Genomic DNA, 21,247 nt, shown 5'->3' with positions numbered 1-21,247 from the left:
GACGGGCTAACTTGTCAATCCTGTAGAGATTTCCCATCCGGATTCAAGAAGAATGTAATATACATAGAGAGATACATACTTCTTGGTTAGATCTGGCGATCCGGCCTCACACGGATTCGCGAGAACTGGGCAACTCTTTTCTTGCTCTTTGAAAGATGAGCTCCCAGAAGCAGAAGCGCATACCATGTGGCCAGTGCAGTATTTGTCATACTTCCGCAGGTTAGGAGCTGTGCTCACAACTGGCTCACAGGGCTTTAGCAAAATGTTCCATTCCAGCCATCTGTTCTGGCTCTTTCGAGATATTTGGGGTTCCTAATGTTGAACTTAGCTTTAGAGTATGGGTTGACGAAAGTCCGAAAGAACAGGTATTTCTTATCGATGACCTTTGATTCAGATCGCAGGCTTCTACATAACTCCAGAAAATTGTCTATCATTTTGACATTATTGGGAGTAGCATTCCAATTATGGCGTAGTGAGGGGTATGAGAAAGTCATTCTCTGTGCAATGTGGGTAGTATAGATGGTTAACGATCATAACTGGAGAGATATGGAATAAAAGAAGAGGAGAGAGGAAGATTTATTCACTATCGGTGGTAACGGTCATTGAGGGCGAATAAATCAGATCAAGTGAATGGGTTTATTCGCATCTTCGTCGATATTATGTTATGAACTTGCTCAATGTGACTTTGGAATCCAGTTATGTTATGGCTTTAACTAGAACTCATGATAATTATAGGGCTAAAACATGCCCCATATCAACCATACAACATAGCTTCATTCAACTTTGCGGGAGATCCAATCACTATTATGGCATCTCTATCGAGCATACCCGTTTCCAATATCAGATATTATGAGTGCATGACGGAAACATGTCTATAAATGTATACAGCGCAATATGGTATTTCATGGTGACTTCGCTAAATTTGTATATTGCCATACAGAATGGTGGACTCGTCGAGTACTAATCGGCCATGTTATCTTTTGATTCCTGACATTGCTTGTCGCTGACCCTCCTGACCTTAGAGGAGGGCGATTCCTCATCATCTTGGGGGTCATGTTTCTTATGTAGGCTTTCATGTGTGGCCGTTGATTGTTGAATGGGTTGGCTCAAAAGCACCTGCGAGAAAAAAGTCAAGTGGTGCAGTCGCCTTCTTCTCAGAGCTATAGAGCTTTGACTGCCTGATCACTAGTTGGCGGTGATTTAGTGAAGCATAGAATAGTCGACCATGTTGAGGTCCAACATATGAGAGAAGCAGTATGGGGAAGCACTTCTTTTTTTGGGAATTCAAATTCAAATTGAGAAGTTCTTCCTCTGATATGTCAAGAAGTTTTCCTCATTCTTCTCTCTTAACCTCTTATTCATCTTCATCTTCCGCCTCAACCTTCAGTTGGCTGGCAGGGTTTTGCATTGTTGTGATTAAGATTGCAAACTCCCCCAAAAGAATCCAATCCTCTTTGCCGTCACAAGGCTAATAAGCGGCTATGGCAATGTGGGCACACTGGCCTATCTTGAAAAATTCTAAAATAGGTTACATGAATATTGCTTTGCCGAACTTTTGTATGTAAGTGGACGTTGGCCATGCCATCCTAATCACCTTAGAAATAAAGGGTGGTGTTCCCTTATATGATCAGTAATATTGCCGCATTCTGCAAAGGAAGGCCACTTACTCGAGCCAGTCGAGGCTGCGAACGGCTAGTATGTCGGGGGCATATGTCATTGGTCTTGAGCCCATCTAGGTCCATTTTGCACGTAGACTTTAATATCAGTTGCACAATCAATGGCTCGCCAGTGCATTTTACCACGCTTTGCTGAGTTGTACTCTCGTAAGTGGTACAGTGAGGAAGGGCTGACGGGGTACTTCTGAAGCTCTTCAAGCGGCATTGAATTGAATAAGTCTTCGGACCCTAGACATTCAAAGTCAAACTGGCCAACCCGGAGGATGTTGTACTCATACAGGGCATTATCACCATTCCCGCCATCCCGCCTGACTGTTGGCACCATCTTCCACGGGGATTGTTCCACAGAAAATCCAAGTGCTTGCGCATTTTTCTGTTTAGGGAGGGCATTTTGAATGAGTTCTCGAGAGTTTCTGTGTCGCAAGGAATTCTAGATATCCGTCAATACGACTAGAGATGGAAGCGCAAGGCATGTATTAGAGTATAGGTTGCGTTACTCAAATCTTCAGAACCGCGAAACTAAATATTGTATATTATCATCTTTATAAAAAGGAGATGAAGTATTTTCTGCAAATTTTCAGATAAGAGCTTCGAATAAATGAGGATAAAACGATAATCCATGTTTATATGCAGGTATTTTGCAAAGTAACGCAGTCGTGACCCAATCCCCCAACGCCATTGATCGAAACTAACAAAACGAAAATGTACGACACGCGCATAAGCAGCAACACGCGGTGGGCATCACACAATGTACAGACGGGCAATATGCAAGGACGTGCCTCCAATAGTATGGGATCATGAGTTGAGCAACTTGTTGCGCTTCTCTTTCCGCTTGAGACGTTCGACTCGCTTGTGGTGCATCTTCTCTGCCATCTTGTCGTATCGTTCCTTTTCCTCCTTTGCGGCTCTGCGTTCCTTGATCCTTTGAATATGGGCCTGTTATCCATTATTAGCATCCAGACGGTCACCACTTAGCAGTATGCTCACCTGACGCTCTGCCTCCTTTTCTTCTTTCAACTCCTTTTCGTGTTCCTTGATGGCTTCATGCTGTTTACGTAGTTCCTGTCTTTTCGCAAACGAGGTCATGCCGGCAGCGGGTCGGAAGGGCTTCCTAGCGTCGTGCCAGTTTTTGCCTGCGGGTACCCCAGAAACATTAGCTAACGAAAAGATAAAAAAGCACGGAACGTGGGTGTCCAATATCGTACCATTTTTCCTCATGCCCTTAACGGGTGCAGGAGCTGTGGAGGGAGCTGTGGTCGCAGTCGACATGATCAAAATATACCAATCGAGGAATGTTGAGCCTGGCGGATAATAGCGATGGAAATTTTTTTGAGCCTCTCAGAAACCGAGGAAAAAGTTATCTTAGACCGATCAGATAACCGGATCTCGGCAAAAGTACCAATCCGGGCCCATACATCCGCTCTCAGAACGGCAATGACTAGTAATGACTTCCACTCAAGCTGGGCGAACTTCCTAAAATCCCCACTATACTGCAATATTTGACACCGGTTTATTATTGGGATCATCCCACGCGCAACAACTGGTCTCGTCCTCATTTACAAACTTATTATATTACTCCGTATTACAGAGTACCATTCTTTTTTTTTTTTCCGGCGCGTGGATCGGATTCATCAGATTAAATCCCTCGCTCGAAATACTCCGCCCCGCTTACGATTGATTAAAAAAGAGTCCTTAAATACTCTTCGTCTCCCGTCCTTCGCCCTTGGCGTTGCCCTCAGAAATTTGTACGATGCTCTACCGATAGGAAGAAAAAACTCCTTTCCTTCCCCCTCCCCCAATCTTCCAACCCGTGCTTCCGGAGCTCTTCAGTGCTCGTTTCCCATCTATATCTACGCCAATGGCGGCTGCAGAACACGCGGTAACCATTCACGATGAAAGGTCCATGGAGCTTCCCCTACTTCCTCCGAATCAGGCACTCGAGGCCTTGAAGGATGTCTTTTGCGGATCGGTGAGTCATTCCAAGATACCAATTGAGAGCGTCTGGTACTTACTGTCTATTAGGCTGCAGGAATGGCCGGCAAGGTCATTGAATACCCTTTCGACACCGTGAAAGTCCGGCTGCAATCGCAACCAGATCATCTACCCCTCCGGTATACAGGGCCATTGGATTGTTTCCGCCAATCGATCCGAGCAGATGGGATTCGGGGACTGTACAGAGGCATTAATGCCCCTTTACTAGGAGCTGCGGTCGAGAATAGCTGTCTTTTTTTCAGTTACCGTATGTTCCAAGACATTCTGAGGTCGACCTGGTATTCCTCGACAACCGAAGATCTGCCTTTCTCCGCGCTTCTAGTCAGCGGTGCAGCATCCGGGTCGATCACGTCGATTGCGCTTACTCCGATTGAACTCGTCAAATGCAAGATGCAGGTCCCTGTTAACGGCGCCGCTCGTGCGGCCCCAGGTACATTATCTATTATAACATCTATTTTCCGTCACGATGGAATATTAGGATTCTGGCGAGGCCAGCTAGGCACGTTTATCCGTGAAACAGGAGGAGGCGCTGCCTGGTTTGGAGGATACGAGGGAGTTTCAGGGCTTTTCAGGATGCGCGCCGCATCGAAGAGGCAAAATACATCAGATCCGGTGACCATACCGATATATCAACAAATGGTTGCAGGAGCAGCAGGCGGCATCAGCTACAACTTCCTATTCTACCCAGCCGACACCATCAAATCGCGGATGCAAACTGAAGATGTCATCCGGCCCGGGCACGGTGGAAGGCAGACTTTCTTGAGTGTCGGCAAGACTATGTGGCAGCAACAGGGTCTAAGATCTCTGTACCGGGGCTGCGGGATAACCTGCGCGCGTTCAGCCCCCAGTTCAGCCTTTATTTTCTCCGTTTATGAAGCTCTGCGAGGTTTCATTTCATGACCTTTCCGCCTGCCTATATCTTTCCTATGTATTTTTCTTTCTGCTCTATATTTTCTTGTTTATGATACCTATTTTGATATTTGTTTTATAGCTGGCCAATCTGGTATTGGTGCGGAGTACGAGTGCAGAAAAGCATAGACGGGTACTTGGTCATACATGCATATAATTGGAATCTTTGTTTGCCTTGGGAGCTTGGGAGATCGGTGTTTGTAGATAGAATGTGGCATTAATATACGGTCATGTCAAACGCGGGGAAATGTGTTGTCAGATAAGATACAGATATATAACCACTTGTCAACTTAACCTCCTTTTTCGAACCCAAATCTCAACATTCTACGAACCACCACTGTAAAAACAAACATGGCTAATACTGTCACCACTCAAGAATTAGAAATCCTCTCCAGCAAAGCCATTTCGGCCAAATCCACCGCATACTGTAAGTCACAAGACGACCAACGATACACAGAACCATAACCCCATCTCTCACTACATCATAAATAACCGACAACAGGTCCATACTCCAAATTCCGCGTCGGAGCAAGCCTTCTCACTCACACCGGCGAATATATCATCGGCGCCAATGTCGAGAATGTCTCGTTTCCCGTGGGCACCTGCGCGGAGAGGGTAGCATTTGGAACTGCTGTCGTAAGTCTGCTTATCACCTATGTGGGACAAATTGCTTATTGGGGTGATAGGTGAACGGACATAAAGAGTTCAAGGCTGTTGCCGTGGCCTCGGATATCACACCGGGGGCGTCGCCGTGTGGCATGTGTAGACAATTGTGAGTTTCTTTTCTTGTATTTCCTTACTTTCTTATCCAACGAGAATCATGTTATTACCAATTTGTTTCTTGTCGACGGATTGTTTCGTTGAATGGTGTTGTTGCTTTTTCGCGGATCCATATCCCCATGACATCCCACTCTTCCAGAACACCATCGCCTATGCAAGTTTATACCCGACTAACAAATAAAATCTACTCGATTACACTAGCATGCGCGAGTTTCTTACGCCATCGGTCCCGATCTACATGTATGATGGGCAGGGAGGACATATTGTGAAGACTATGGGAGAGGTATTTCCCCCACCACTTGGATTATGAGATGCGGTACAAGACAGCAGCTTACTTTCATGCTCAGCTTCTTCCGAATTCGTTTGGACCGGATGATTTGAGGTAATGTGATGTAACGGGGTATGCGAAATTTGATTAGGCGTTGTGGTGTGGTATGTAGTAGGGTAGTACACGTGAGTTTATGTGGGATTCGCTGTTTTCTGCCTATTCCTATATATGAAATGTTACATATCGTTTATAATCACTATCTTTGTCTTCACAAAGTACTACAGTATAGTAGAAGCATCATACCTGAATTGGAAAATGTACACCATGATCTACATACAACTCTGGTTACTGTCGATCCGAGATATACTTGACGAATGCCAGTCGATCATGATGCGTGATTTTTCGGATTGTCTGATCTACGGTACGAAGTTTTCCAGAACTCACTGTAAACATTCAATTTCGGTTAGTTGATAAATCCCTCTACTTCATCCAGATGTTTGTACATACTAGAATAGAGTATGGCTAAATAAAGCTAGTCAACCGGTTTGATTCAGTAAATTCCCCCACTATATCTATTTTTGCCCGCTACCTACCCGGCAGCAATAGCAAACCAACCAACCTGGTTGCGCGTACAGATTCAGAAATGTACCGCGGAGTAGAACAAAAAACATGACACGCTCGTAAATAACATAAAATCATCGCAAAGCAACTAAGCTTCATCCTCCTCATCCTCTGCCTCATCCACACCCAGCAACTCATCCTCGTCATCAACAACATGCGCGTAGTCACCTCTCCTCGCAGCAAACGACCCCCGCGACGCATATGGTCTTCCACTCCCCCGACCAATACGCACATATCCACTCACACTCCGCCAGAGACTCGACACAAGCAACGGTAACGCCTTCGCAATCGCCACAACCCCCGCGATCAACGCAATTGGCACCGTAACCACCGGCGAGTCCCGTGACAACCACCCTTCAGTCCCACCGACTCCTTCGCCCAGACGGATCTGTCCGAACTTGCCATCCCACCTGGTGTAGACATAGTAGCCTGCAGCACAAGCGAGAGCGATGGGAATGGTGATAGCGAAGAAGAGCGCGGTGCCGGAGACGCCGTGTTTCTCTTCGTATTCTTTTTCCTTGCTGGGGCAGGGCTTGGAGACGTGGTGGTCCAGGTTGAGGCCACCTTGGCAGGTTGTTAGAGGGATGCGGCGGTAGCCGGTTGGTTCCCAGTATTCGATTTCGTCGGGGTCGTCTCTGCAGACGGCTAGGGCGTCGGGTTCGGGGAGGCCAGGGACGAGTTTGCAGCTTCCGTCGCTTTGGGGTTCGTAGTTGTAGTCACTGCATTGTTAGTATGGCTTCGTCGGTGTAGATGTAAGATACTCACCATTCATAGTCAGCCCGAGTACAGGTGCAATTCCGTCCGATACTGTGAACATGAGGTTCACGCCAATTGTTCCAACAATCCGCCGAAATCTTCTTGCGATGATACTGCTCAGTATGACCGAACAAACAGTTGTCCGCTTGCAAAGGATGCGTAGGCTCCCAGAGATAATAGTCATCACTGTGGCCCTCCTTCTCAAGCTCGTCAAGATGGCACCCCTTTTCACGAAGACCGCTAAAGTCCACGTTGACCGTAGCGAACTTGTCCTTGCCCGTCTCTCGGACCCAGAGAAGGAAGTTCTTCGAGGTATCTGACGGGAGAGTCGTGATGTCATCCACCAGCACCTCTGTTTCCGAGAACTGGAATTCCTCCCAGGTATCGCCCTCGTCGAGAGTGTAGTAGAGAACCTTTGTCGGCTTGTGATCGGATACGATTACAATCACCGAGCCGGCATCGCCGTATTCGTAATGATATCTTCCCTTCTTGACGGATTTCCAGGTGATACCACCGTCCCGCGTGAGGAACGTGTCCGCATTGTCGGCTCTTCCTAGAGAATCGCCCACGTTACCAACACCCATCATCAAACCAATGGCTGAGCCGGACGCGAAGGTATCCTCAGGATCTTTGCGTTCAGTGTATCCATGCAGATGCAGCGCGCAGTCATCCGTACCCCTTCCTTCTTTAACCGAACAGCCAAACTTGTTGTTATCGGCATCCCGCGAAGGAGGCGACAGCAAAGTCCACTGAGCCCCGTCGTTATGCGTGATCATCGTCTTGAGTTTCTTGCTCTCGCCCTTCTTGACGACTTCATGGACGTTTTCGACCACATTGGCAACAGCCACGCCCTCAAGGCCCTGCATCTTCTCGAAATCAATGTAGCCCTGACTATTCCGGTTCACCCTAGGTAGACTGAGAACATACGAGGTGCCGTTGCTGTTACTCTTGATGAGCGAGCCGTATTCCGCACCTTTATTTTCATTCCTAGTAACGTGCAAGAACACGGCATGCGTCGCACTGTCCACAATGGTATACGCTGATTGAATGAGGATGTTGAGATTCACGGGGAATTCGACTTCGGCAAAAGTCCTCCCGTCAATGCTGACACTGGCCTTGAGCGAGCCGGCGTGTTCAGGATCATCGGTAGCCACGATGATATATTCATACATGGCGGCGAAGCCAACCACGTTCTTAGCTTGGACGTCCTTGTGGGCAGCGAAGAAATCATCACTATAAACCAATTGGCGCTTGCTGTCATGGTCCTCGTTCTCGTATTGCTCACAAAGGATCAAGTTCTCGTTCTTTTTTCTGGTTTCCTCGTCTTGACGTTTGCCGTCGCTCCTGTCGCCAACGAACATACACTTATTCGTATACTCTAGCAAAGGCTTCCAGGTTGTCCCGGAATCCGTCGTGAAGTAAGCATCGCTATGGCAATCCTTGGTGGTACAGTGCGGCGGGCCGATCCAGATAAGCCATCCTTTATTCTGTGGATGAAACGCGAGAGGGTTTCCAGACGAACGCCGTTCGGTGGGCGTCTTGAAACTCTTGACATTTCTGCGGTCATCGGTGTAAAACGACTTTGTACCTTCAGTCAGGAAGTAGGCAACATCGGTGTAGTACGGATGAGGAATGATTTCCACAACCTTCTCTCCCTTGAGAGGCTGCTTCCAGTTCTTGCCGTGGTCGTGAGATATGTGAAGAACATGCTTCTCCGTAATCATGATGATAGTCTCGTCATGTTGGGAGCTACTCGACTGGCGTTCCAGATAGTAGTGTTCACTGAGTTGCCTGGAGTCGAACGTCTGCTTTGTCACCGCAATCGAGCCGTATGCGGGTGCACTTTTCGCATCGTCGCATGATCGTTCGATGTCGGCATCCAAATTCTCACCGCCATCACGGATACAGGTGTTACCCGGGATCAATCTCCAGCCAGACGGGCCCTTGTACGTATCATCCGGCTTCTGACACTCTCCCTTCGGAGGAGTCAACGAGACAGCCGGCTTACAGCTCTTCCGATCCTCGCTGCGCACAAAGTTGAAGTCACATTCAAAGTCCTCGGCGGTACACTTGCACGGTTTGAAGATCGGCTCGGGGTCCTTGAACTCTTCATCCACGAAGCAGTCAGCGTTGGCCTTTCGGCGCTTGAAGTACTGCTTGTGACCCATCAAACAGTCGGCTTCCCTCTTTTCATCCAGGCGAGCCGGCCACGTTTCAAAATCATCCTTTCCGCATTTCCGCTCATGCAAGCCGTTGTAGTCGATCGAGTAGATGATGTGTGTCCCGTCCTCGCTGCTTTCTGAGCTACTGCCAACCAGCAGAAACTTCAAGCTAGTCGAGTCCGGCGTGGTGGTGAGGATTCGGGGGTAAATCTTGTGCTTGAGCTTGGCGGATTCCCAGTCTTTGCCATGGTCGATGGAGTACCAGATTTCGTCCGTTTTTTCGTCATCACGGATGGCCATGATAACAGCACCCTGGTCGCCAAACTCGTACTTGTGCGGGCCCTTACGGGCAAGTCGCCAAGTGACACCAGCATCATCGGACACGTACAGGTTGCCCTCGGAGTAGTCCTTGAGATGGTCGCCCGTATTGCCGACTCCCATGACTATGCCCGGCGCTGGGCTGGAGAACACGCGACCCATGTTGGCAAAAGCAGTCACGGAGTGAAGATGCAGCTTTTCGTCACTAAGCTTGAGGGATTGGAAGCTTCTACCATCATCGAAACTGATCTCGCTGACAATCTTCTTCTTCTTTCCATCCTCAACCTCCTTGGGATTTTTGACCGTGTTGACAAGCACGATGCCTTGGATATTGGCGATCTTCTCGAAATCCATAAATCCATAGGGGTTGCGGTTGACGTGCTCAATGTTGTTGGTGAAATAAGTACCGTTGGAGTTGGAAGTGAACAAGGTGCCCATGCCATTCGATCGACTGCTAGTCAAGACGCCTACTTGGATGCTGTAGTTCGTGCTCTCCAGAATGGTGTAAGCGTCCTCCTCCAATCGATGGTTTCCAAATTCTGCGCGGTGCCAGGTGATAGAGTCATCAGAAACAAACAGGGCATGCTCATCCGTACCTTGCGACTGCGCAGCAGCCACAAGATACTTCTTAACTGCCGCCGTGCTGATAACACCGCTGACCGGCCGGCCATGCTGCAGCTTCACCTCGGCACCATCCTCACTGCTCTTGAAGTAATCATCTGAGTACACAAGACGATTCGCAGAGTTTAGCGAGATCTTCAATCCAGGAACAACGCAAAGAATGCGGTCCTCAATCTCCCCCGCAATATCTAAATCAGCAGCGAACTGCGGATCGCCAACCGCCCACGCACAACTAACAATCCCGTCGCGCAGCGGCTTAATCGTCTTGAAATCATCTGTAGTATAATACGCGCGATTGGCACACATAAATCCAAAACACACCTCCCCATGGAAAATCACCTTCTTCGAATCCCATCCATGAAAAGCCAACGGCATAATCGCTGGCGGCATCTCCACCTCAAACGAATCAAACGTCTTCCCCTGATCTGTCGTAACCCAATGCTTGCCCGCCTTCCCAAAGACATATGCCTTATTGGTATCAAACGGATGCGGCCAGATCGTAAGCAGTTGACCCTTCATATCTCCATTCTCCCCCTCTACCAAATCAAATTTCTCGCCTCCATCAAACGACCGCAGGAGATCACCAGTCTCGACATCCTGGAACAGAATTGTATCCGTGTCTTCAAAGTAGAACAAGCCGACGGGCTCATGTTCGAGCTCGGTCGCCGTGATCGTGGGCCCGTTGTCCTTTTTCGCAGCAACCGGCTGCCAAATAAGCGCCCATAACAGGCAGCTCACGACGAGCAGCCACCGAGGGATCATGACCGTGAGCTAGAATTGACCATTTGAAGCGGATGCACGCAAACGAGGGAGGTCTATGCGCGAGTCCGCAGCTACGTAATGCAACGGATCGATCCGGTTCGTCGAGTAAGTGGGAGAGGTGTCTTTCAATATATAATCAAGGGAAGTATATTGCAAAAATTGAACTAAAGGACGAAAGATACAGTACAGTCGAAATGGCAACGCGTGTCAGGACAAGTTGTTGGCGCCTGGAGCTCACAGCTGGCCTCCAGCGGCATCTCAAGTCACGTGCATGATTATCGAGCATTCCGGGGAATGGCCAGTGCATTAATATAATTAAAAACAGGAGTCTTCATAAGTGCTTATATACTATTCATGTTAAGTCCTATATACAGATTGTTCGATTCTCTATCGATAAAACGCGGAATACATAGCAAATATTCCCGTGGCCAGAAGAAATGCAAAAAAAAAAAAAAAAAAAAAAAAAAAAAAAAAAGGAAAAGGTGAAGTGTCCGAGTCGCTAACATCAAAAACCGTACAAATAGGTATCAATACAAGAGAGAAATAGACGAATAACACCGTGAACACCGGCCAAACATACACATCCGAGGGTATTCAAATAAAACGAAACGAAACAAAGAAAGGAATGAGACGGAAGATGGCTAGTACTTTGGTTTCCGAAGCCTGCGCCACATCTTTTTCATGACGTTTTGTTGCTCCGAATCAGACTCATCCCAGATGTCAGGATAGCTATCAGCGACCGGAGGCAGCTCTTCTGGTTTCAGCGGATCTTCTGCTGAGGTGGGAGATACTGATGGAGATGATTGCTCGCGAAGATCGGGCCTGGTCAAGGTCATCTTCAGCGTCATTTCCCGGTTCCCGGGTACCCGTCGGAGGGCTGGTGGAGGCGCAGCTGTGCATGTTTGACGTTTGTTTGGCGGATTCTTTAGGTTCTGAGGTACTCTCGCAACGGTCGACAACCGGGACGATTTCCGCCGATTCTTGTCAGTCGAACAACGGTGACCGTGAACTGCTCCATTCGCATCCTCGAAAAACGTGCCGGTTAACTTCTGCACCTTTGGTGAGGCAAGACCCTCCGAAACCCTTTCCGGACGTTCTGAGAGGGTATTATCGTTTTTACCGTCGTTCAAGGCCGGGAATCCGAACTCGATGGCTTCGTCGAATTTCTGCGGCGAGGCTAGGTAGACCCGTAGCTTGAGGCGGGCTTCAGGGTCTTGGTAATATTGTGCGGCGGGGTCGATGCTTGAAGTGGATGAACGAGGGGCGTGCATGGTCGGTCGTTGATAACCGGATGGCGGCCGGGAGGTCGAAGTGCGACCAACGATATTGGCCAGGGACGAGGGGACCGTGGAAGACTGGCTCGAACCGGGGACCGCACAGTTAGAGATGGACGAAGCAGCTTTACGAGCCTGGCGGTTCGCGGAGAAGGACATTGTGCGCCGGAAGGAAGGCTTCCTCCGCGGCGGCTGCTTGGGAACGGGATTGGCGTTGGCAACATGGGCGTGATAATCATCCAGTCTTAGGTCGAGGTCGCCATCTCCATCGAGCCAACGGAAACTGTCGTTGATCGAGTTGTCCATCTCGTCGTCGGGCTCTCCTTCCGTGTCCCAGCCGGAATCGGACGACTCGATATAAAGGGTAGAGGTTTGGGAGAGGTCGGTGGTGGTCGTGTCGGACGGTAAACTTTCACAAGAAGGATGCGTTTGTTTCTTCTTCTGTTCCAATCGATAGACAGCTTGGTCGGCCGAGTCAAGAATCACACTGTCGCGGTACACTTGACGAAGATAGGCGCGCTCGTCTGGCGAAAAGAACTTCTGTTGGACCTTGGGGGGTAACGATTGAAAGCACTGCGAGTCGACCTGGGCGGAGAGATAGGCCAATTGCAAGGAGCTGAGCTGAGGCTTCTGAGCTGAGGAAGGAGGGAGGAGAGAGGAAGCGGTGACCGAGGAATTGTAGGAATCGTGAGAGGAGAATGTATTGAGACGACGAGACCGCTTCTTCTTGTTGTTATTGGCAGAAGCCCTCCTTCTCACAGCTGAACCAGCAGTGGCACTAGCAGGAGTAGCAGCAGTAGTAGTATGATTAGGCCGACGCCGGAGATTCTGAAAGTGGAGGCGCCGGGGCAGCGCACTGGCAAGAGCCGATGCGGGATAGTCAGGTCCACCATTGGCAGTTGAGCTGGGATCGCTGTGGGCTAGACGCATGCGTAGGCGTTCGGTATTCGAGAAGAACTGCAAAAGGAACAAGCGGTCCGTGTGTTAGCAATCATACTTTGTCTAGTACGTGTAGGTTCTCCAAAGTATGCTTTATTGGGGTGATAGTGCTGGTTGAGCGTGGACGTGGGCCTGTTCACGCCCTGGGCACTCAGGGGAAGAAGCAATATAGAACGACGCGCCGTCAACCGATGCGTGACCCTCCCAAAGGGGAAACCGTGAAGCGATAGCGTGGTCCACCATCGGGCCATGATCTGCCAATGGCGGCGATGCTCAGGAGACAATGCCGGCACAGACAAAGAGAGTGATTTGACAAATCGCGGTACATAAAGAAATAGTCTGGGTTCATTTCCAGTATGGATACCCGGGTATATCACGGTATCCACGCGGAGACGTTCGGGAATCGAGGGTTTGAAATTGGGCAATTGATAAAGCAACGACGAGATACCTTGTACTAACCTTTCTCTGTAATGCTGGAGGAAGAGATTCGTACTCTTCTTCGGTGAACATCATCATGGTGTACTCTGTCGCTGTGTGTACTTGGCCAGATACTCGGTATAAACTCGCTCCGTGCCAGTGTCAATAGTCGAGGAATCAATGTTCAACTGTCTGTACTCCGTAGCTTATAAGGAGAGGAAAAGAGAGAAAAGGAGCCGTCAGGTTGCAAATGCAGAGAGCCTGCATACATATATATGACCGGTCCGTTTTGTGATGGTAATTCCCTCGTGGCTGTACTGTTGTTCACCGTAAATTGGACTGTCTCTGATGGATTGGGATAAAATCAGCCACGTTGGACGCCTCGAATGCGCCTGACCCAGATGAAGAAATAACACAGCATTTGTACAGAGTACACTCGCGCCGAATGCAAGAGCACTTACATATAGTAGGACTCCAATACGCTGCAGTGCGTGGGATAGACCATGTGCATCCCAGGATCTTCTTTGATGAGATGTCACCTCGCGCGGTGATATTGATGTTTAACACCACATTAGAGAAGCCAAGGGCGCCTCATGGGATTTGAAAGAGGACATGCGCTATCTATGAGTTTATCTACTATGGCTTCATCATCGACTACTTTAGATCAGGAACCTGTTTGGTCACTGTTTGGTGTTATTCTGGGTGGGCGAATCGCGGAGGGGAATGACAGCTCACGGACTCCATAATGAGATAAGAATACCACACACAATGTGACCGCGGTTGTGATGAACTGCAGAAGTGGTTCCTTTTTTTTTTACGGTCGGGCAGAAACTTTCGTCACAGATTTCCGCGGCGCTTAAGAGTATTCCGTACATCTACGCTGTACAGAGTACAGATACTGCGAATCGCTGGTTTCACTACAGAGTACCTTGCCGAGTGCGTTTTCCCCTCGTACAAACTCGAAATTACCAGACAAGGCAGAGTTTCAGGATGAGACACCTTTCGAAAAGAGGCTAGACTCTCTGCAAGGGGCCAAGTCACCACAACGTGGCCAGCGTCCAATCATCGCCTACTAGTGGGGATGAAGGTTCTCACTTTTTGCGGTGACGGTTCATTTCCTCGGCGCCTGATCCTGCCTGATCCTATCTGGTTCTTGCTGTTCTGGGCAGTAGACTGCGAGGAAAACTCTCATGATTGGCTTTCGTATTCTCAAATCATGAGGCCAACAACGGAGAACACCGTGAAGATCTACGGAACCGCTTGATTTAGTTTACTAACCTGTGTGATACCCCAAATTTTCAATCCCAACCAATAGCTCCTGTGTTATAATGTACTCCGGTCTAGCACCCCTGACCGCCACATGATATTCTCTGCACGCGAGCATCGACCGCTAAGTGAGAATTTCTGAGCTGTCAGTTGCCGTTGCCTTGGTACTTAGCTTCCGGTACCCTGTAGTTGTTCACCGTTGAACATGGAATTGTATGCGACTTTGAAACAATAGTTCTTGTACACCGAATGTCTCATCGATTATACTTGTACTCCGTTCTCTGTACAGTGGAAGTAGTACATTACAAGTCCTTGTGTCTCGTACAACGACCAACGTTCCACGGTACATACTGCCGAGTACGAAATGCCGAGACCTCGGTTGGAAAACCGATCCAGTCCAGTGATCACTCATAGTCTATCCTAGCGAGATCGGTCGATACCGCTCTGGTGCTTTCCATGTGGTTTCCGAAATAGCAACCGATCTTACCCCATGGAGTAATAATGTCCAACCGATCTTGGATTCTCTGTTGAAGTTAAGATAAAGAATACGGCATACGGTATACGCAAATTTACTTGAACACGCATATGCAGCCGTTTGCAGGGTTCATGCATCGTTTCCCGATGTTTGGTCCTATAAGATCGCCACTTATGCATGTCTTATTACGACCGTTTTCCAATAAAAAACACCCATGGCATATGACACTCCATAATACAATCTCATAAACGAGCATCGCAGATTTAATCTGAAACCGATCTCCATCCTGTAACAACCTAATCCCAACAGTTCCAGAAAGCCACCGTGACCGTTGCGTTCTGTTTACCTTTTCCGGCCATAGCCCTATGAAACCCCTGTGCAGTAACTGGAGTTCGTTTCATTCGTGGTATTTGGAGACTGACTGACTCAAAAAACTGGCTATCGCGACTATTGAGTCGTTGTTTCACTTGAAGGAGCCCCTGAGCGAGTTACTTCAGGGTCATGGATGTTGGGTGTTTCATTGAGTGGACTATAGTAAGAGTAATATCATAGTATGTTCGATTATACGTTGACACGTATCTAAGTGAATGCAATTTGCGGATTTTCATAGAAGGCTCCAAAAGGATATTCACTGAATGGAGATAGGGCTTCATTCCGAGGAGAAAAGCCATTTAACGTCGACGTACTCAATCCCCCAACATCGTCGCGGTGCCTTTTTGGTCCATTGGTCTATTTTCCTAGTCTGCTCTACCAGACGCCAACCTGATGAAACACACTACAACGGACTTTGAGCCTTCTCTTAGCCAGGCTTGAACTAGTTGAAGGTTGGGCAGCACACTGACTCAACAGAATGCAGCCAATGTGGGAGGCCGAACGATACGGCGCAATAAATATTGAGTCTTTTTGGGGATATCAAGTGCCAACATACATCCGAAAAGGAAGAGCAAGAGACCCTATTTGAGGTATTGATGGATCCTACATCCTACCTACTCGCTTTCCTGGGAACATGCATAATGGGGCAGACTGAAGTACCATGGAAATTCTAGGGCTAGACTCATGGATGCCAACTGCACCTTGGAACCAACGTCTAAGCCACTGATAAATGCTCATTCGTCTTTCGCGAGTCCAAAGCTTCTCTGGTGGTGGCGAAGCCACCCATTATGACTACTCTTGGCGATTGGTGATACTCCAATACTGATATAGTTGCAATCTATCCGTTTCGTGCTGCTACCTCTAGTATCTGAAAAGCTTTTTGTTTGGAGCGAGTATGCCGTCATATTCTGGATATGCATGTGCGGAAGTTGCACTTGGAGAGAGTCGCCTCCACTGCGGATTTGGAAGCTAGGGCAAAAGAAATCCGCACCTATTCACCTAATGGAAACAGCCCGTACAGTTGGGTTAGCCACCCCTCTTTATTTTCTCTGTCAGCTCTGTCCTCCTCGAGCTCTCCAACTCATCCAATTGCTCACCCCTAGCCGAAGCAAATGCCCCTTGCTCAATGGGACAAGTTGCACACTATCATGCGATGTGATGATGTTCATGTGAGCTGAGTCGGGGTTCGGTAAACTCTTTATGGAGTATCTCTCAGCACCCTTTACCATGTGTGTCCTGTTGAGCATCAGGCCAAGTGGACCGGAGTCGACTAACACTGTCGCAAACCAATTTCAAGTTCGAGCTATCAATTACAACATCAAAACGTCCAACTACCAGACACACCAAATGTGACACTGGATGACTTTCCACCATAAGTTGCGACGAACAAAATGTTGTTAATCCGAGTCGAGCGCCATGAGCGGATACACGGGTTGTAGGGATTTCTTGTGAGTCCTATATCCACAACAACACACTCTACTTTCATTGTGATGGTCAATCCCACTATGTTCCGCAATGGTACAGCGCGAAGACAAGAATCCCGGAATTTTCATGGATAAGGACATACAATGTCAGGATCAAGACCAGGATGTGGAGTTCTATTCTCTACTAGCTCCAGCATTTCAAAGGTAATTGCTGATTTTCTTGGATATAATATAGCTCTTCATCCGAACCAAAAACCTAATAAATGATCACGGAGTACGTCGGAAGGCTGAACGATCTTCAAGACCAGACGGGCGAAGCTGACAAAATGAACATGGGCCCATTCATTGCCAGAGACTTGATTGACCAAGGCGAGTAATCTTACATTCATTTCGACATGAATAAGACGAGATATCTAATGCAAAAAGGGCCAGCAGTCACTGGGCCGTAACTCGGCACAAGTGGCCACCTTGCACAGCAGCAGTATGGCCTGGGAGTCATCTGGGTCGATAAAATGAAGCATCTTCTCCGCATTGTACCAGCAACTCCTTGAAGTTCGTTATTGGTCGTGAGATACAGAAGATGTAGGGGACCTTAAAACTACTCTGGTTACTCCGTTTGCCAGTTTCCATTCCCGGTATCAATATCACTGTTATTTTTGTTCCTATTTGCTTGCACGGTCGTGTAGCTGTATCAGAAGTCAGATCAGTTTGGGGGTTAGGACTATGTTGGCGGCTTATTATCGAGAACAAAGATGTGCCTAGCACACTTCGTTTACTAAGATGTGCCTAGCACACTTCGTTTACTAAGATGTCCACATAGCTTGTTTCTTGACTCTTTACTCGATAAATACAAAATAGTCGCGGCAAGACCTAATGTGTATTAGGGTATATATATCCTTCAACACAACCTCCCAAGTACCATTCTTGATATACAAAAAGAACAAGAACCGATCACAAAACATTAAGCACATTTTGCATCGCGGCCGTATTCGAATCCTCCCTCCTCGACACATATGCCCGCACTTCTTGTACATTAAGCCCTGCCCCAGCTCCAACTTGCGTCGTCCCACCCCCAGCGCCCCGTCCGGACCGCGCACCAGCATTGTTACCGGATCCTCCGTTGGCGCCGCCACGAATACGTTCGCGGAGAGCCTCGAATCCGATAACGAAGAGACTGCCGACTTCGAGGAGGACGTCCAGGGCGCCCCCGGGTGCTTTGACTTGTTCGTCGATGTCCCATGATTTCAGGAGGTCTGTGTACTGGGTCATGTCTTTGGTTACCATGAGGCCTCCGGTGCCGTTGACGACGAAGCGCTTGAAGTGCTCTAGGAGGAGATTACGGGCTCCGAAGGCGATTTCTGTTAGTAGTTGGCGGACGTTGGGGCCGCTGGATGGGAGTGAGGATAGGGCGAGGTTGTGCACGCGGGTTAAGAAGGTACAGATCGATGCACATGTCTAGTCACATTAATACACTGTAAGGAATTTCACGGGAAAGATGACTTACCGGTGTCTGCAGCTTCTCCATCCAGGCCGCACTGTCTCCTTCCTTGGGTCTGAAATCATTCTTCTTCTGACCCGATAGAAGCTTGCCCACCCACGTCAAGACTGCGTCGATGGTTTTCTGTTCCATCGTATTGATTTTTTCTTCAATACGCATCGTCGTCAGGTTGGTTTTCTTTTCCATCTCTCTTCGTGCCGTGATGTTGCCCGCCGCAAGCGGGATGAGCACCGTGTTAATGCACATCACCATCAGGTTCGTGACGCCGATGGTGCTCCGAACACCAGGCAAGTATGCAAAGTCTGGCTCATTCTTGGCCGTTTCCTGCGATGTCGCGGCGTCAAGAGCAGCATCGAGGCAGACTTCAATGTACCCCTCTCCCATCATCGAGAGCAGCAGGTTCAAGAGCGCGGAGACGTCCCTGGATGTCTCGTTGTTCACACTCAATTCCAGTCCACGACCGACAGCCTCTGCGAGCCACTTGAGCATGCGCTTTGCATCAGATAGACTCAGAAGACCGTCTTCTTCGGTTAGCTTGATTTCACTCGGGCGTTGAGAATCACTGGATTCTCGTAGACCGGCCAGCTGTAGTAACATTCTTCTCTGCGTTGGCGAGTATTCGGACGATTCAAGGCGATTGATATAAGCATCTCTAGCAGACGAGAGGAATTCGGTCCCAGACTTGGCCAGAGACGCCATGAACGTCGATGCAGCCTTCTTCCTTCGGGCGTGGAAAGTCGTAAACTTGAACAGTAAAGATGTGTATAGTTCTTCCAAATTCTTCTTCTCGCGTTCAATATAGGAGGACCCAGCGAAGTAGGGGATGAACAGGTCCTCTAATTGCTGGTCCAGAACCAGTGCTATCTGGGAGGAAATCGGATCCGGGTGCTCTGTCAACCCATGTGATTTCAGATCATCAACCAGGGAACCAATGTAGTTGCGTGAGCTCTGCAGAGATCGCAAGAACGCTAACGAGGAGACACTACTGGCATTTTCCAGCACCAACTCGAGTCTCTGCTGGATGGACTGCTGGAACACACGCTGAAGGAACTTCCCAAGGACCTGTTCATAGTACGGAAAGGCGCGTTTGATGATGGCTGATTCCTCCTGAACCACGACTTTAACCTCATCAATCAGCGATTGGAGACTGGGTTCAACTTTTAGAGGTTCAGCATCCGGGTCGGCCAGTTTCTCCCACGACTCTGGGTCGACACCCACTTCCTCTGTGACCAATTGACTCCGGTCGATGAAGAACTGATGCTGGTTGACGAACAAAGCGATTACACTTGAACCTCCATTGAAGTCCTGAAGAACTGTTGCACAATCCTTCATCCCTTCGAAGTTGGCTTTCCGGTAGAAATCGTCAAACTGCTTCAACAGGTCCTTCTCCAGAGTCTCCGAAAACTTCTCGATGATTTCCCTTGTGTTTCGCTTGCTACCGCTATCCGCATCCTCATTCAGAGACGAGGAGCTATCGAACGCACCATTGGTCTTCCCGCCAGATTCATCCCAACTCTTAGGATCAAGCCTCTGGCTAATCCGCAGTAATTGCCGTGCAATATGAGCTGAGCGCACCTTGGCCTCGCCACTACCCGACCTCCGTAGGTTCTCCAACAACGTGAGATCTCCCCGATTGCAAACCCCATCCCAGCACTCGAGCAAAAAATGCGCATCCAGCGCCCGACGTCTTTGCCGGTCGAGCTCTTCCAACCGTCTTCCCGTTTCAACAGCCATATTCCCCGTTCCACCTGTCGCCTCGCTACTAGGGAGACCTGCTCCATTCAGCGACGTGTCCAGTTGCTGGAACGAGTCGATCGTCTGCTTTAGTTTCCGTCCAAGGGAGCTGACATTTTGCGCATGTTGTGCTTCTGCTCGTCGAGCTGCTGCTGAAAGTTCATTTTCTTTGATCTCGAGATCACCGGATAACTCGCCCAGTCGCCGTTGCGCATTTTCAAACGTTCGAATGAGCGGTTTGGGATCGAATGGTTGGTTTCCGCTGGCGGATCCGATGGTTGAGCGGCGGTTGGAGATTGCGCTGTCAGAGAGGGACTCGATAAATTCCTTGACGATGAAGTCGCGGTTCGAAAAGTCTTCGAGGGTGAAACTGGGGCCTTTGGGAAAGACGGAGCGGGACGCGGGGTTGGAGGAGTTTATGGACGCATTGTCCGGCATTTTGGTGGTTGATGGCAGTCACCTGCCAGCATGGGGACGTGATAGGAGTGTGGTGCAAAGATGCGATTAAAAATGAGCGATTCCACCTGGTGGTGGGTGGTTGTTCATCTCTACTTCGGAGTTGTGATCGGAGTTGGATTGTAGTTGGCATTCCACGCGGCGGTGTTCTGCCGGAGACGGGATTCCACAATTTAACAATGTACATAATACAGAGTAAGAATACTAATTTATTCTGGATATCTTATTCATTGCCATTGCCAGGGTATATTATATTTCACTGCGAATTCAGTTGCTGTAATTGAGGACGCGCATGTATAATTGATGCCTGTTCTATTTCCGTTGACAGATGTCCTGACTGTACCCGGATACATTGACGTACTGTGGCAATGCTGTCAGTCAGATTGTCTCATAACTGAGCTGATATTTAAACAGCTATTGTGCAGCTAATTCAGTTAACAACCGTTTATTTTGTTGTTAAAAGCAGAGTTGTATTCTGTTTAGTAACTATCGTTGATATCATCGATCGCGGCGCTTGACATTTCCAC

The 21,247-nt window shown here is 48.6% G+C and overlaps 6 protein-coding genes across 6 annotated transcripts; 2 read left to right on the top strand and 4 right to left on the bottom strand.

The window, feature by feature from the left end:
• Positions 1 to 2,144: 2,144 nt before the first annotated feature.
• On the bottom strand, positions 2,145 to 3,004 carry EURHEDRAFT_413799 (CGR1 family protein). Its single transcript, XM_040782253.1, has 3 exons — positions 2,882 to 3,004; positions 2,664 to 2,809; positions 2,145 to 2,612 (listed from the first exon to the last, which is right to left on the bottom strand). The coding sequence occupies exons 1-3, from the start codon at positions 2,943 to 2,945 to the stop codon at positions 2,472 to 2,474; spliced, it is 351 nt and encodes a 116-aa protein (XP_040637498.1). The 5' UTR covers positions 2,946 to 3,004; the 3' UTR covers positions 2,145 to 2,471.
• A 132-nt stretch (positions 3,005 to 3,136) lies between these two features.
• amcA (putative mitochondrial ornithine carrier protein AmcA/Ort1) lies at positions 3,137 to 4,568 on the top strand (the record flags this gene model as incomplete). The annotated part of the gene is made up of 2 exons (XM_040779711.1): positions 3,137 to 3,645; positions 3,699 to 4,568. The coding sequence occupies exons 1-2, from the start codon at positions 3,535 to 3,537 to the stop codon at positions 4,566 to 4,568; spliced, it is 981 nt and encodes a 326-aa protein (XP_040637497.1). The 5' UTR covers positions 3,137 to 3,534.
• Positions 4,569 to 4,872: 304 nt separating this feature from the next.
• EURHEDRAFT_531843 (cytidine deaminase) lies at positions 4,873 to 6,171 on the top strand. Its single transcript, XM_040787199.1, has 6 exons — positions 4,873 to 5,004; positions 5,080 to 5,213; positions 5,264 to 5,349; positions 5,559 to 5,640; positions 5,705 to 6,046; positions 6,119 to 6,171. Exons 1-5 carry the CDS (start codon positions 4,929 to 4,931, stop codon positions 5,741 to 5,743), a joined length of 417 nt encoding a protein of 138 aa, XP_040637496.1. The 5' UTR covers positions 4,873 to 4,928; the 3' UTR covers positions 5,744 to 6,046; positions 6,119 to 6,171.
• Positions 6,172 to 6,334: 163 nt separating this feature from the next.
• Positions 6,335 to 10,865, bottom strand: EURHEDRAFT_459001 (vacuolar protein sorting/targeting protein 10; the record flags this gene model as incomplete). The annotated part of the gene is made up of 2 exons (XM_040784546.1): positions 6,335 to 6,965; positions 7,012 to 10,865. 2 exons carry the CDS (start codon positions 10,863 to 10,865, stop codon positions 6,335 to 6,337), a joined length of 4,485 nt encoding a protein of 1,494 aa, XP_040637495.1.
• A 475-nt stretch (positions 10,866 to 11,340) lies between these two features.
• Positions 11,341 to 14,091, bottom strand: EURHEDRAFT_413793 (uncharacterized protein). Its single transcript, XM_040782252.1, has 3 exons — positions 13,957 to 14,091; positions 13,538 to 13,840; positions 11,341 to 13,096 (listed from the first exon to the last, which is right to left on the bottom strand). Exons 2-3 carry the CDS (start codon positions 13,592 to 13,594, stop codon positions 11,507 to 11,509), a joined length of 1,647 nt encoding a protein of 548 aa, XP_040637494.1. The 5' UTR covers positions 13,595 to 13,840; positions 13,957 to 14,091; the 3' UTR covers positions 11,341 to 11,506.
• Positions 14,092 to 17,743: 3,652 nt separating this feature from the next.
• On the bottom strand, positions 17,744 to 21,142 carry EURHEDRAFT_524313 (exocyst subunit SEC10). The gene is made up of 2 exons (XM_040786922.1): positions 18,537 to 21,142; positions 17,744 to 18,487 (listed from the first exon to the last, which is right to left on the bottom strand). The coding sequence occupies exons 1-2, from the start codon at positions 20,700 to 20,702 to the stop codon at positions 17,984 to 17,986; spliced, it is 2,670 nt and encodes an 889-aa protein (XP_040637493.1). The 5' UTR covers positions 20,703 to 21,142; the 3' UTR covers positions 17,744 to 17,983.
• Positions 21,143 to 21,247: the final 105 nt, after the last annotated feature.

Source organism: Aspergillus ruber (genome assembly GCF_000600275.1).
Source record: "Aspergillus ruber CBS 135680 unplaced genomic scaffold scaffold00019, whole genome shotgun sequence".
Taxonomy (NCBI): domain Eukaryota; kingdom Fungi; phylum Ascomycota; class Eurotiomycetes; order Eurotiales; family Aspergillaceae; genus Aspergillus; species Aspergillus ruber.
This window is presented reverse-complemented; position numbering and strand designations above follow the sequence as displayed.